The sequence below is a fragment of the Echeneis naucrates genome, chromosome 14 (genome assembly GCF_900963305.1).
Source record: "Echeneis naucrates chromosome 14, fEcheNa1.1, whole genome shotgun sequence".
NCBI lineage: Eukaryota > Metazoa > Chordata > Actinopteri > Carangiformes > Echeneidae > Echeneis > Echeneis naucrates.
In genome coordinates, this window is record NC_042524.1 from 6,414,360 (window position 1) to 6,427,587 (window position 13,228).

The 13,228-nt window shown below is 41.3% G+C and overlaps 1 protein-coding gene across 8 annotated transcripts in view; it reads right to left on the bottom strand.

Annotated features, from left to right (window-relative positions):
• The window catches only part of LOC115053906 (transcription factor COE1-A-like), a 78,830-nt gene that overhangs the window by 14,193 nt on the left and 51,409 nt on the right, over positions 1–13,228 (bottom strand). For 3 of the 8 annotated variants that reach the window (XM_029518782.1, XM_029518783.1, XM_029518781.1), the window contains exons 8-11: positions 12,638–12,779; positions 11,147–11,280; positions 9,709–9,835; positions 949–1,037 (exon numbers count right to left, since the gene is read on the bottom strand). In XM_029518782.1, the coding sequence (XP_029374642.1) occupies positions 949–1,037; positions 9,709–9,835; positions 11,147–11,280; positions 12,638–12,779 (492 nt within the window). The remainder of the gene's footprint in view (positions 1–948; positions 1,038–9,708; positions 9,836–11,146; positions 11,281–12,637; positions 12,780–13,228) is intronic. The other 5 variants (XM_029518786.1, XM_029518787.1, XM_029518785.1 and 2 more) reach the window with 2 other exon arrangements.

A 13,228-nucleotide genomic window follows, 5' to 3' on the forward strand; every position in this document is an offset into this window, starting at 1 on the left:
CAGTTGAAAGCAGTGAATTTTGACCATGAATTCACAAACTTCACCCACATTTAAATTGTGCAGTGTGTGTGATGCACCAAGCGCGTTCCCATGGTGATAAGGCACAATACAGTACTAATGATTGCTAACACATGTGCGGGAGCCAGGGTGTCGGCACAGCAGCGATGACTTCGCAGCATCATCACGGTATCACATCACATCCTGACCAGCGCCCATGCCTTCATGATGTCACAGCGAAGACATCCAATCCTGGATCAGCTCCAGCGGGGATGGAAACCCAGTCAAAAGCAACGGTTTGAAAGGTCATGACCCCGCCCACCCACATTAAAGTTGAACCAGGTCGGTGCAGCGAAGCTCACACACATTCACAGATTCAGACACACACACATGCTTTGAAAAGTCTCCACTGCATGTACAGATCAGCGGCGTCTGGAATCAAAGCCAATCTCATCGTTTGGTGCTAATTGTTTACATCTGCTGATGCTTTAAACACTCTGCTTGATCTCCAGCTGATAAACAAATAATCATATCTGACGTTCTGATCTTGGAGATGATTCAAACGCTCACCCTGCAAACGGAGGTTAAGCTGCTCACACACACACAAAGAGTTCAAGAAGAGGTAAAGACGCAAACCACAAGAGATTTGAAAAGACACATCCTAATACAAATTATAAACACAACGCGCTCAAAACAAACAAAACAGCAACAATTCTTTAGTTTTAAGTGTTGAATTTATGTGTGTGTCTCTGTGCTTGTTCTTTGATAGCAGGGCAGCTTGGTGCAGCTCAGCATATATCTGAGAAGCTGTAGGTTTAATCTGTAATCACTACAGTGCAGTATCTGTCTCTCTCAAGTGCCCTTGAGCAGAAGTTTCGCTCGTTCTCGGTCCACTACCTGGTGAAGGCCTCAGAGAAATGTGCAAAATGTGGATGTTGATTATTTTAGTACCTTTGGCAGCCTCTCGGGGTCCCCAGGGTGCCGAGGGATGACCTTCTGAAGCCTCTGGAAACCGTAGTCGATGGTTGGTTCATTCAACGCTACAGAAGAGAGAAACAAAAAGTGGAGAAGTGATCAAAATAAACGAGGAAACATCTTTTATTGATTACTTCAGGGAGAATTTATTTACTTCAAATAAAGATCTCCAGAAACAGGTACCCTCACCCTTAAAACAGAAGGCCAAAGAGCTCATTTTCAGTAGTCTTCTCATATTGTGCCTTTTGGTGTAACTGAAAAGTCCAAGCAATGAAATTTACCTTTCTCTCATCACTCCTGACTGGTAGCTTATTATTCATACTTGAAATAAATACCCCAAATGTACCAAATCAGCCCATTTTAGAGGGACTTAAACGGCACACCTGCAGCTTTGTATCAAGTGTTCGGTAACTTTCAGGTGTGTGATGCTTCGGTGTGAAACAATGAGGCATCACTTCTGCACGCCGGAAGACTCTGTTGATTGACAGTGTTATCACTCATCCTGTAACAGCTGATTTCTTTCCGCCAATTGGATGCAGCAGACACAAGAAGTCAACAATAATATTAATTTTCCAAGTTGTTAACTTGAAAGCAAATATTTTTGTGTTGAAACATCCAGCAGCAACAACAGCATGCAGTCAGTCAGAGTTGTCTCTGCTCCTCAACCATGTGTAAGTTTAATATTCTTTCTTTTTTTGTCTCTGTTTTGGTCTCCTCCCTCCTTCACTTTTCTCCCCAGGTGGTCTCTAACTCTGCCTGTGTGTTGGCTCGTGCTGGGCAGGCAGCATGTTTAGAGTTTTTTTTTTTTTTTTTTTTTTTTTTTTGTTAGAAACAGCTGCCTGCTGCATCTGCAAACACACTGACCCAAAAACAATGAGCTGAAAGACACTATAAATCTCAGTGGAGCTCAGAGGAAATATCCAAAAGTTAAACCCGATGTGGAACTCCGCGTAATCCATTTTTGATACAAAACTATTGGCTATAGCCACATTTGAAGAGAATTTTTCCACAATCCCGGTTGATTCCTGTCACAGAGAGGATGTTGTGGCTTGTTGGCCACTCCTTCATTTTTGCTTCAGTGCAGGGTAAACATGTATGGTAAGAGTTTCCATCAGCCTTCTCTTTGTTTCCACCATCTGCTTTGTTTTTGCACCCTTAACCCTTTTTTAATGGTGTAAATCGTGTTGATTTCCAGCAAAATCCCCAAGGTGTTTTATAAAGTAAAATACAGTAGAGGGGCAAATGGAGGCTGACCAATGAACCACAACAGGGGGAAAAAAGAGCTGACTCTTACTACAGTATTGGAAACAATGCAGTTTTTTTTCCTGAGGGGTTTCACTTTTAACTTAGTTCATCTCTTTTATTCAAAAAGACTCAGTGCGAGTGAGAGGGATTCTGTACTTGTATGCTGTGATGACACAAATAATTAAGGAGACACACGGAGGCCTTCATCAAGCTCTCCATGCTTTCAGCTGGTACATGTCTGAATCAACGGCCTGAGCTCGTAGATATGATAAACAGAGGCAGAGTCATAACATCTGTGCCAGTCAGCGGGTGGGGGGGTTGTTGACAGAGCAGAGGAGGTGACATCCCGTTTTGTGACATTTTGTCGGCTCTTCTGGGCTGGAAAAAAATTAATCTGCTCAGCATGATCTCTAACATGCCTGAAGGTGAAAGAGGTGGGTTTGGTTGGCAGTTCAGAATCTGGACTTGGAAATGAAAACATTTGTGTCTAAATAGTTTGTGTGGATTATCTTCAGTCCGAGGGCCAAAATGGCTCCGGTGAAGCTGCTGAGGGGCCAACAGAAGACGAATAGTTGAAAATGTGTGGATTTATTTTGTGATTTATTTTCATCTATTAAGCTACTAAAGCTCTGGTATCTCTTTTGTTTTGTTTTTTGTATGTAAATATTGAGTTTATTGAGATTGAGTTTATGATCAATTGCCAAACGCTTGACTGATTTGTTTATTATCTTTCAACATCATGATTATTGTATTTTAAAGGGATAAGCAACTTGGCATAATCATTTATAAATTACAGTTCTAATAATTGTTTACAATGTTAAATTCAGCAAAGACGGCTATACTACTTCTGAAAAAGACACTGCTGTCCGATGTGACTGAGATATTGAGTAAGTACATTGCTAACTTACATAGTAAATGGGGGGGGGGGGCTCAGTGGAAGCAGCCAAATGACAGACGATTTAATGCAACATGAAAATGCTCAGAGATGGATAGACCTTGTGGTATAACTAATGGGATGAAAATCATCTGCACAATAATAACACTACCAGTATTATCTTAAGGGTTTTAAAAGAACACTTAAAGTTCACTTTAATGTTGTCTCTCCCTTCTTCTACACTTTTTATCCAATCAGCATGCCAATCAACTGGAGGCTCTGAAAGCTCTGTCAGTCAGGATGATGGCTTCTAGCAATATATACGTGTGTCTGCTATTTATATGTCCTGAACATGTGTTTTCACCCCATTGTTGAAGTTGCCGATTATGTGTGTATGTGTGTGTGTGTGCACATGCACCTGTGTTTGTGTGTGTGACAGATGGACGGAGGAATAAGAGAAGTAAAAAGACAAAGACAGTGAGAAAGAGGAAGAAAAGCTCTGCGAGAAGAGGAGTTGTAGGTGTGGAGTGCAGAGGGTGTGTGTGTGTGTGTGTGTGTGTGTGTGTGTGTGTGTCTCCAATTGTGCAGCTGGAGTGATATTTGGTACTTTCCACGTCCAGCACCGATAAATGACTTGCAGCTGAATGTCTTATGAGTATTTTTTGTTTCCTTTAACACATATGTGTTTTTTTTATGTATATGCCTGTTTCATTATTACATCACACCCAATTTTCTGGTTGCTGTTTTGCCTTAAACTCTCAATTTGTTAGCAACATAACTTCATAAATTGTTATAAAGTTATAAAAATACCAGATGTTAAAATCATATGAACAATACCTCGCCATGCTCCAAGAAAACCTCACTTCCAAAACTATGTACAAATTCCAATTTTGTAATTCACATGTGATAATTACATCAACATGGCTTGCGTAAAAGGAGGTGAAGGTCAAAGATGAGAGCAGAGAATGGGAAGCAATGGATTAACAGAAGGAGAGAAAGAGTAAAACTAAAGCTAAGGTGAGATAGAGAAAAACAAAAAAACAAAAAAACAAAAAAAACCCAAAAAAAACAACAACAAAAAAAAAACAAAAACCCAACCTGAACTCAGTTATGGTTGAGAAAAACAAAACTACAAAAACATCTGCCCAACAGTCAGTCGGTGGGATATCAACTGTCAGAATTAACTGCCATTGTTGGATCCACAGTGTCTCTACATCTCTAGAGACATTTAACTGATACCGCATCTAATATAACAAAAAAAGACGCACACACAGAAGGACATGCATTCAATTTGACTGATTTTAAGTGTTTTTGATGGCTTTGAAAGTGTCTCCAACTGACCCTTTATTAATGAGACAATGTCTTTCTTAAACTGTTGTATGGAGTGTGAATGTGTGTATTTTCAGGTTAAGAGAAAAAAGTGCGTGGCCGTGAGTTCATGTGTGTTTACTTTGAAGTCAATAAGTGAAGTTTCTCAGATGATTTCTTCAGTGGTTTCTTTTTTTTTTTTTTTTTTTAGCAAAACAAAAATAGCATTAGTTATAAAAGGCATCGGTGAGGCCGGCATGGTTCGTTCACCACAGAAACACTGGTGACCCACAAATAATGAACACGAGTCTCCAAACTGAAGAAATGTTTGCTCAGAAAGGGCAAAAACTAAAAGCAGTAATTCAGTTGAGAAGGAACAGTCGATGTGCATTAAACTGTGCAGATCATAAAACAATCGGTGGAAAATGTTCAGTGTCTCATAAAGAAACATCCCCTCCAGCTTAGTGTATGATGATGATTGATGCAGCGTGTAATTATAGGTATCAAGTAATTTTTTCTTTATTTGGGTGTTTCTCAGCAGAAGTCCAACCAGAGACTCATGAGCACTGGACCATTCAGCCTGGGTCATATTCCAACAAATACACTGATTTAAGAGTGCGGCCTATAGTGTAAACTAAAGAAATCCTCCCTACTTATAAACCACCTCATGCATATACACATGCTGTCACAGGAAATGTTTAATATCCCAAGAAACATTCCCTCCAGTATAGGATGGCAATTGATACAGTATATAATTATATGTATCGAGTGGTCCAAACTGTAAGTGAACTGGCTTTCTTTAGTTTACATACTAGGCCTCAATGCATGGAGGTTGTAAATGCCTTTTGGAAAGTGAGACAGGCCAAATAAGCCATTGATCACTAGGACTTCTACTCAACAACCAGTAATCCACCCTAAGCCACAGACCAAGGTCTAGTTTCCTGAGAAAAGGTGAATTTCCACAGATGGTTTTACGTTTTCACACAGAACGTCTTAATATCAGCTGTCTGTGGTGCTGACTACACTTAGAAACAGAAAAGTTCATTTATACTATATGCATTACCGGTCAAAAGTTTGGACACGCGGGAAAGTGTGTCCAAACTTTTGACCGGCACTGCATGAAGTACAAAGTACAAGAGTTAACAATAAAGCTGCGAGAGGTTCGACTGGGACTGGGACTGCTCAGGGTTGCCGATTACTTTGAATGGGCAGCAGCTGAAGCCCTAAAAAGTCCCTCAACTTCTCAAAGTGATGTCATAATGGAATTAACATATTAATGCCGTCGTGGTGTCATATTTGCGGCCTGCCTGGTGTCATACAGCTGAATTGATTTTGGCTATATTTACTTGAAAACTGATCATCCAGAATTAGAAGCAATAGAATAGCTTTCCTATTTTCATGATGCATTTCTGTATGTGCACATATAATTCATATCTACGTCAGATTCTGAGAGAACTGAATGACCTGTTCTGTCTCTCAGCCTCTCGCTGCAGTGCAGCACCGGTAGATCTCGGCAAAGGCTACTATAATGTTTGTCAGAAAAGTCATTAGTTATCATTTGTGACAAAAAGTTGTCTGAACAGTGTTGTGTAAGAAAGAAGGTTTACTACACTATTCATTCTATCATCTGTATGCTAATGTGCTCACAATGAGTTTCTGTTGATTATCTTAGTTTAACTTCCTGGTGTGCTAACACTCACTCCTTAGCACTCAAAGTAGAGCAACATAATGGGAAGAATTAAAATTAGCAGAAGCCAAAGTGATACAAATTAATGCTTTGAGCAACATCAAAGCCTGGACAACATTTTTGCCATCCCTCCTTTTACTTGTCTCATTTCCTTAACTATCAAATAGTTATAAAGAGTGAAGTGGTAGAGCGGCCGATTTCAGTCATCACAAAAAGTAGATAAAAATGCATGAATCCCCCATGTGTGAGATAAAGGTAACGACTTATAAGGCCAGAGGAAGCCTTTGTCAACATACAACAAAAATACACAAACTATATGACCAATGCGTCAGGGGTGACTAAACCACCCCGTCACACTGTCCAGGCACCGATTCCAAGTTGAAGAGTTTTGCTAATTGTTTTCCAGCATTTTCTGCCAGTCCAGAAAAAGATAAAAATGTGCATGGATATTTTTCCATGGCAGTGTCCCAGCTGCTCACAAAAAATGTTTGAAAACAACAAACAGATCCAACTTCAGCAGACGATTTGGTGACACTGAGGCCTGAACCTGTTTCATCTTGATTCATTCTGCCACCCTGCTGCCCATGAAAGCATCTCAGTGTGAGTCCCTCCTGCTCTCCTTTACCCCCCCCCCCCTCCCCACCTCCTGACGACTCCCTCTGTTCTGCTCAGCCTCCTTCCCCCCTCTTTCTTAACTACCATTCTGCCACTTTCATCCATCCATCCGTTCTTCCATCACTCCTCCCGCCTTACTCTTCCTCCCCAGGTCCAGAGCTGCCTTCGGATCAATACTCATAGAAGTTTCATGAGGACAGAAGCTCCACTCTTGTTTCACAATAAAAATGTGAGCAGAGGAGGAACACAGGGCAAAAAAAAAAAAAAAAGAGGGGGGAGGTGGACGCTGGAGGAGGCACAGTGAAAAAGAGAAAATGCGTTCAAGCTGCATTTCCAGGATTTATTATAAAAGGGTGCCGTTTTTGTTATCATTTTTAAATAAAAAGGGCAATAAATATAATGAGACGCGGTGAGGAGAGATGAAGGGAGAGAACAGATGAAGCTGTGTGGGTGAAAGGATGAAGAGGGCTCATGTAAAAGGAGAAGAAGAAGAAAAAGAAGAAGAAGGGGAGGAGGAGGAGGAGAAGAGGTGTGGTGAGATCGATTCTCTGGCCAGCCAGCAGTTCAATACCACTGAATTATTGCTTCATTCTTCCCCTTATGAGATGAAATCTCTTTTTCTCCAGCTCCTCTTCCCTCACTGGGCTTTCTGCGTGTTTGTATATGTGTTGTGTATGTTCATGTGTGTATCTGCATGCGTATGTTTCAGTACATGTACCCTCCACTTAAGAGAGGATCAATACTTTACAATCCGGTTTTAAAAGTCCACCTTTCTTTCTGCCTTTCCCTCTCTTTTGTTTTCTGTCTCTCTTTCACAATTTCTTTTTCATGCTTCTCAGCTCTCACTTAAAGTTTCTTCTCCACAGCAGAGCTATGGATCTTATGCAGCTGCATTGATATTAAATCAGCTGTGTGTGTGTGTGTGTGTGTCCTTGTCTGTATGTAACGTCATTGTGTGTGAGACTATTTATTGATTGTCGCTTTATTGTATGTTCCTCTAGAGTATGTGATGCAAATACTTTTTTTTTTTTTTGGCAGATGAAGAAGCCATACGGCATGGTGTGTATGTGAATATATACACATGCGTGCGTGGGTGTGTGTCTGTGATAGGCCATCTGTTTACCAGACTACGCACCATCTTTCCTTCATATCTCTCTGATTTACAATTACTTTCAACTTCTGCCCCTGTTTTAAAGTGTGCATGGTAAGTTGTGTAAGACATGACTCCATGCTTGTGTTGCTCTGTGTGCGTGTGTCGCTATTGACTCGTATGTGCGTGTGTGTCTGCACTTGAGCATGTTTAATTACTCGGCACTCACACCCAGAGGCAAACACAGCAAAAGAATCTAAAAACCACGACAGCCAATCAGCTTTCATCACCGGTGACCTTTCACCCACAACTTCCAGAGAGAAGGCGACCTTGAGGTGGGGTCAGGCAACCGCGGTAACAGATCGCATTTCCTGGGTCACATGTTGAAGCGATCAGCCAATCGTGAGGTCACGGGGGGTCATCTCCGCCCAATAGGAGAGGCAGTTAGACGCCAGACGAACCAATTACGAGTTGGCTTGCCTCAGGGTCAGACCAAGATGTTTTGACTGAAGAACATTGAAGGAGGCACACAGGCAGAGAACCGTGTACCTTTGTCCAAAGAAACGGCTCCAATGAGAGAGAAAATAAAGATAAAAAAACAAAAGCAAACAAACAAAAAACGCCCCCATAGAAACATCGCAGTTCACCAAACTTTGTCAAGACATTTAAAACAAAAACAATGTTGTGGGCCTGTTTAATGGCACTTGTAACTGTTGCTCTCATTTCTTGCGCTGAATGTTGTTTTTTAGTCTCCACTCTCCAAAAAACCCCTGGCGATCAACCAATGTGGTAAAAACCATGTTCTTGCAGTTCCTTGAGTAGTACTGTGGCTATTTTTCTTTTCTTTTCCTCTCTTTGTCTAGTCAGCCAAAGTCCTCCACCTCTTTTTCTTCTTTCTTTTCTGTTGTTACATTGCGTTTCCTCACATTTTATTTGTCTTTGGGTGTAACTGGTTGCTGAAGGTGCTACATACAAAACCAGTCAAAAGGGCCGTAGATAAAACACAAAACTTTCTGCGTTTTGAACAGGAAGCATTGAAACGTCCATGAACTTGGCACTGACAGTAAAACTGACAATTTATTAATGGTTATGTTTTTTTTTTTTTTTTCATCTTCATTGATCAGCTTTAAATCTTCATCTTTATCTTTGGTTAATTACCAAGGTCATTAAATGCCTGGAAGAATTTACACAGCAGCTGTTATATTTGTCTGTCTCTCTCTGTGAATGACGTCATCATTATGGTGTGATGGAGCCATGTTGAGTGGATCAATACCAGACATCACATCATCTCAATCCATTTCCACATGTATGCAGGAACAAAATGAATACGCACACACACACACAAAGACACAAATACATATGTTCCTACTTGTCTTTTCTCTCCTCTATTGCACTTAGCAGGAAAATACTCATTCACAGTCAACAATCCGGTCAGAAATCGCACAAACATGTCTCAAACACAGAGTATGCATATGTGTATGTGTATGTGTGTGTGTTTGTGTGTGCTTAATGAGTGTGTGTTAGTAAACTGGGTGTTCTGGATGATTTCACTAATAGCTTCAGTATGGAGGCCTATAAAGAGCAGACTGTTTAATTGTAGCCTGTTTTAACGAGACTCTGATTATGGCAACATTTTAACCAGTGTGGCTCGTTAATGTTGACTAATCTACAGTCATTAGTTCAACACTGTCTGGCCTGAGAGTGAACTGCAACTCATAGACGCTATTCACACGCACACACTCACACGCACGCACTTTTCCAACAATGAAAAATTCTACAGAACTGAAGAAAAACACCACCGTACACTTGAATGACACTACCAGTCAAATGTTTGGACACACTTTCATATTCATTTGAATGAGAAAGTGTGGCCAAACCTTTGACTGGTAGTGTTTTGTACGCACACAGTTGGCCCACCTGTATATATGAACCTTCCTGGTGTGCCTTTGCAGAACTGTTTCGATTTGTAAGACAGGGTGACCTCAACAACCCCAGGAATGTGCCTTGGAGGCGTCTGCACCCGGATGGCATGAGGCGTGATCAACTAGAGGAAGAAGGATGGATAGAGTCAATACACAACAACACATTCACAATACAAAATAGTGTTGGTTTGTGGTTCTGTGTGCCTTCATCTGTTATGGCTGGAGTAAGAATTAGATGTCTGCAGCAGTTTTTGTTTTGTGTTTTATTTTATATATAGGGAGATATTCCTGCATCAGATGTAGAATATGTGTTGTGTACGGACACGCATGCAGATTAATTAAAATCCTGTAAACTATAAGTTTGTGATTGAAGCTTTTTTGGATTTTAAACTTGAGCAGTGTGTAGCTCTCTCAAGTGCAGTGGAACAAATTTTTGGCATGCCACAAAGACAAAAAATCAAGTCACTGCTATAATTAAAGTCTGATTTCCTGACACTTATACTGCCACCAGATGGAAAATGAATCATTGTATTGGGCTGTGCGACAAACAAACCATTTACAATCATATTTCAATGGATGTTTTTCAAAAAATACTTTTCAGTATTTGGCCTGTGCTTGCGAAAAAAATATGTAGGTAGGAGGGGAAAGATGCAGACAAACAGAACTTGGCAAACACAGGCAATCACTTACCACTGAAATTCTTCAAACTGCGTTTTACTCAGAATCAATAATCAGGTTGAGTGCAAATGAAACATTTGGTTGGCCAAAATCCATTAGAAGCCAGTATGGGGAACGCCAAGAGAGCTGAGTCAGTTTAAGCTGAACTGAACTGAACTGAGACTCTATACACATGTTAGTGTGTGTAAGTGTGGCTCTCAACACTGTAAACAAACGCCTCAGCTCTTAACACACACACACACATCCATCCATGTATGCCAGCATGTGCACACACACAATTCAAGTTGCTGTTGGAAGGGAGCCATGGTCGCTCGGCGCACATGGTGAGTGGAGTCAGAAGACAAATAAACATTCTGTGGAGGAGTGGCGCTGAGGAAAAGTATGATAGTGAGCTTTTAGTGTGTGTGTGTGTGTGTGTGTGTGTGTGTGTTTGTGTCAGAGTGTATTTTCGTGAGCATTAAGCCGATGGCTATCAAAATCTGCTGATTTGATCAGTATTCCAGAGAGAAAGACGGAGGGAGTACGGGTGAGGAAGGTGGAGAGGGGAGGCGGTTACATGTTAGTGGGGACTCATTAGAGAGGCAAACCTCATTTAAACAAACATCAACACACACGTACACATGATCGCACACAGTTAAGAGCCTGACCATGAGCAAAAGTATGTTTTCATATTGAATTACTTCCAACGGTCGGAGGGCAAAAACACACAGTCGAGGGGCTGAAACAACACGCAGACGGGACGCTTGCAGACTCACCTCGCTCCAAACCAGCATGGTACCGAAAATGACTTGGAGACCATCGAAGAAGTTGTCTCCTATGATGATGACTGTAGCGCCCCCCGTAGTCCACCCCTCGCTGGGGCTGATGGCCTTGATGCAGGGAGCTGCTCCTGGAGCGAGCAGAGGGGAGGATGACAGAAAACAGACTGTTAACGTTTAAGATCCATTTGAGTTATTGAGTATCAACATTCACATTAAATCTTGTCCGACAGCCATGGTTGTAGGAAACATTTGTTTCAGTTAAAGCCCCATCAAGGAGGAAAATCTGCCTGCAAGTCTTTCAGACCCCTGTTGCATCTGCACCTCATATTTTTCCTACACCACTCTTGGCTTTCGGCTACGGTCTTGATCAACACAAAACACTTGTAAACTGAACGCACTAACAATTCAAAGACTGAGTCTTTTTCAACTTGTCCTTGAGCGGCAAATGTTTCCTCTGGCAAATTATTCTGCTGAGTGAAATGAGGTAGTTCACAAAGAAAGTGCTGAGGTTTTGAAATTAAAATAGAGACATTTTTCCTTTTTAGTTTCAGCACATTTATTCGGTTTTTCAAGATTGATTTCTGAATACATGAGCGGAAAATATCACAGTAACCAAACAAAATCAGCTCTATTGAGCATTTGATTGTGGGTCAACTGAACCCTCTGAAAATTTGTATTATATCCAGTGGATGTGAGTCTAGAACTATTTATGATACACTTTTCCTGAATGTGAAGGTTTAATAATGCTAAAAAGGTGCAAAAGTCTAAATATATCTTTGCAGGACTTTTTTGATTTCAGAAATACAATCAAATCATTTCCATGAGATTCCTATTCTGTGAAAATTAAGAGACTATAACCATGTTCTGCTGTACTAACAACAATTGTAATACGATATGAAAGGAACCATGTGTTAAACGCACAGCTTTGTGTTCTTCTGTTTGTTTATTGCCTTGTTATGCCAAAAACTACTTGTCAAGGCAGACAAGATTACAGCCACTCTCTTTTTAAACCTTGATCTGACATGAACAAAACACACAGCAAAGGTTGAGTCTCATAGTACTTCAGACTGAATACAGTCAGCTTTATGTCAATTCAACACTGAGAATTGAGAGTATAAGCTCATGTGATCTAATCCAACCTCGCCAAAATAAAAGCCTGTCTATCAAAAACCAACATTTCTCTGTGTGTGTGTGACAATCAGCATTCAGCTGAAATACAATGACACCCTTTAGTCTGGATTTATTTATGAAAAAGAAGCATAATTATATTAGACCCAGCCACTCACACACATGCAGACACAGAGCACCACACTGTGTGTGTGTGTGTGTGTGTGTAGTGGGTTGGATTAGCCAGATGGAGGGGCAGGAATCACCTGATAGGATTAAACCATCAACCATCTGGTGGCCATGCTGCTCACGCTCACACACATTCATGCACATAAACAGACAGACACACTCACGAACACAAACACACTACTGCGTTACCGTGTTCTAGGTAAGACGGCGTTCCCTCCACAGGGTCGAGCCTGCGGGCCCGTCGGCCATGTTTGGAGTTGTTGTGAACAAACATGTTGTCGGACACTGACAGGACGTGTCCCTCCACGCTCACTGTAGTTGACACCACCACCTGGACCAAAGTGCGGGATGGGACAGCAGACAGTGGGGGGTGGGTTCAGCGGAGCCATGGTGGGAAAGAAAAGAGAAAAGGAAAAATGAGAAACTACAAAGTTGGGTGCGTAGAGATCATCGAAAGGAGAAGTTAAGAGTCTGAAACTGTGAAAAGCTTTTTATATGTAACCCGTTATCACTGCTATTACCATCACCCTCAACACACACTCCTAGTCACTGTGACTGCACAGTGTGTGTGTGTGTGTGTGTGTGTGTGTGTGTGTGTGTGTGTGTCTATCCTCCTCTGTTCAATAGTTCCTGATAGGTCCGGCCCTTAATTATCTCCCAAGGAAACAGAGCTGTCTTCTCTGGTTCCACTACAACAGAGCTGCACAATTAGAGGCACAGATACTGTCACACACTCGCTACTGTACAACTCTGTCTCTCTGTCCTGTCTCACACACACAC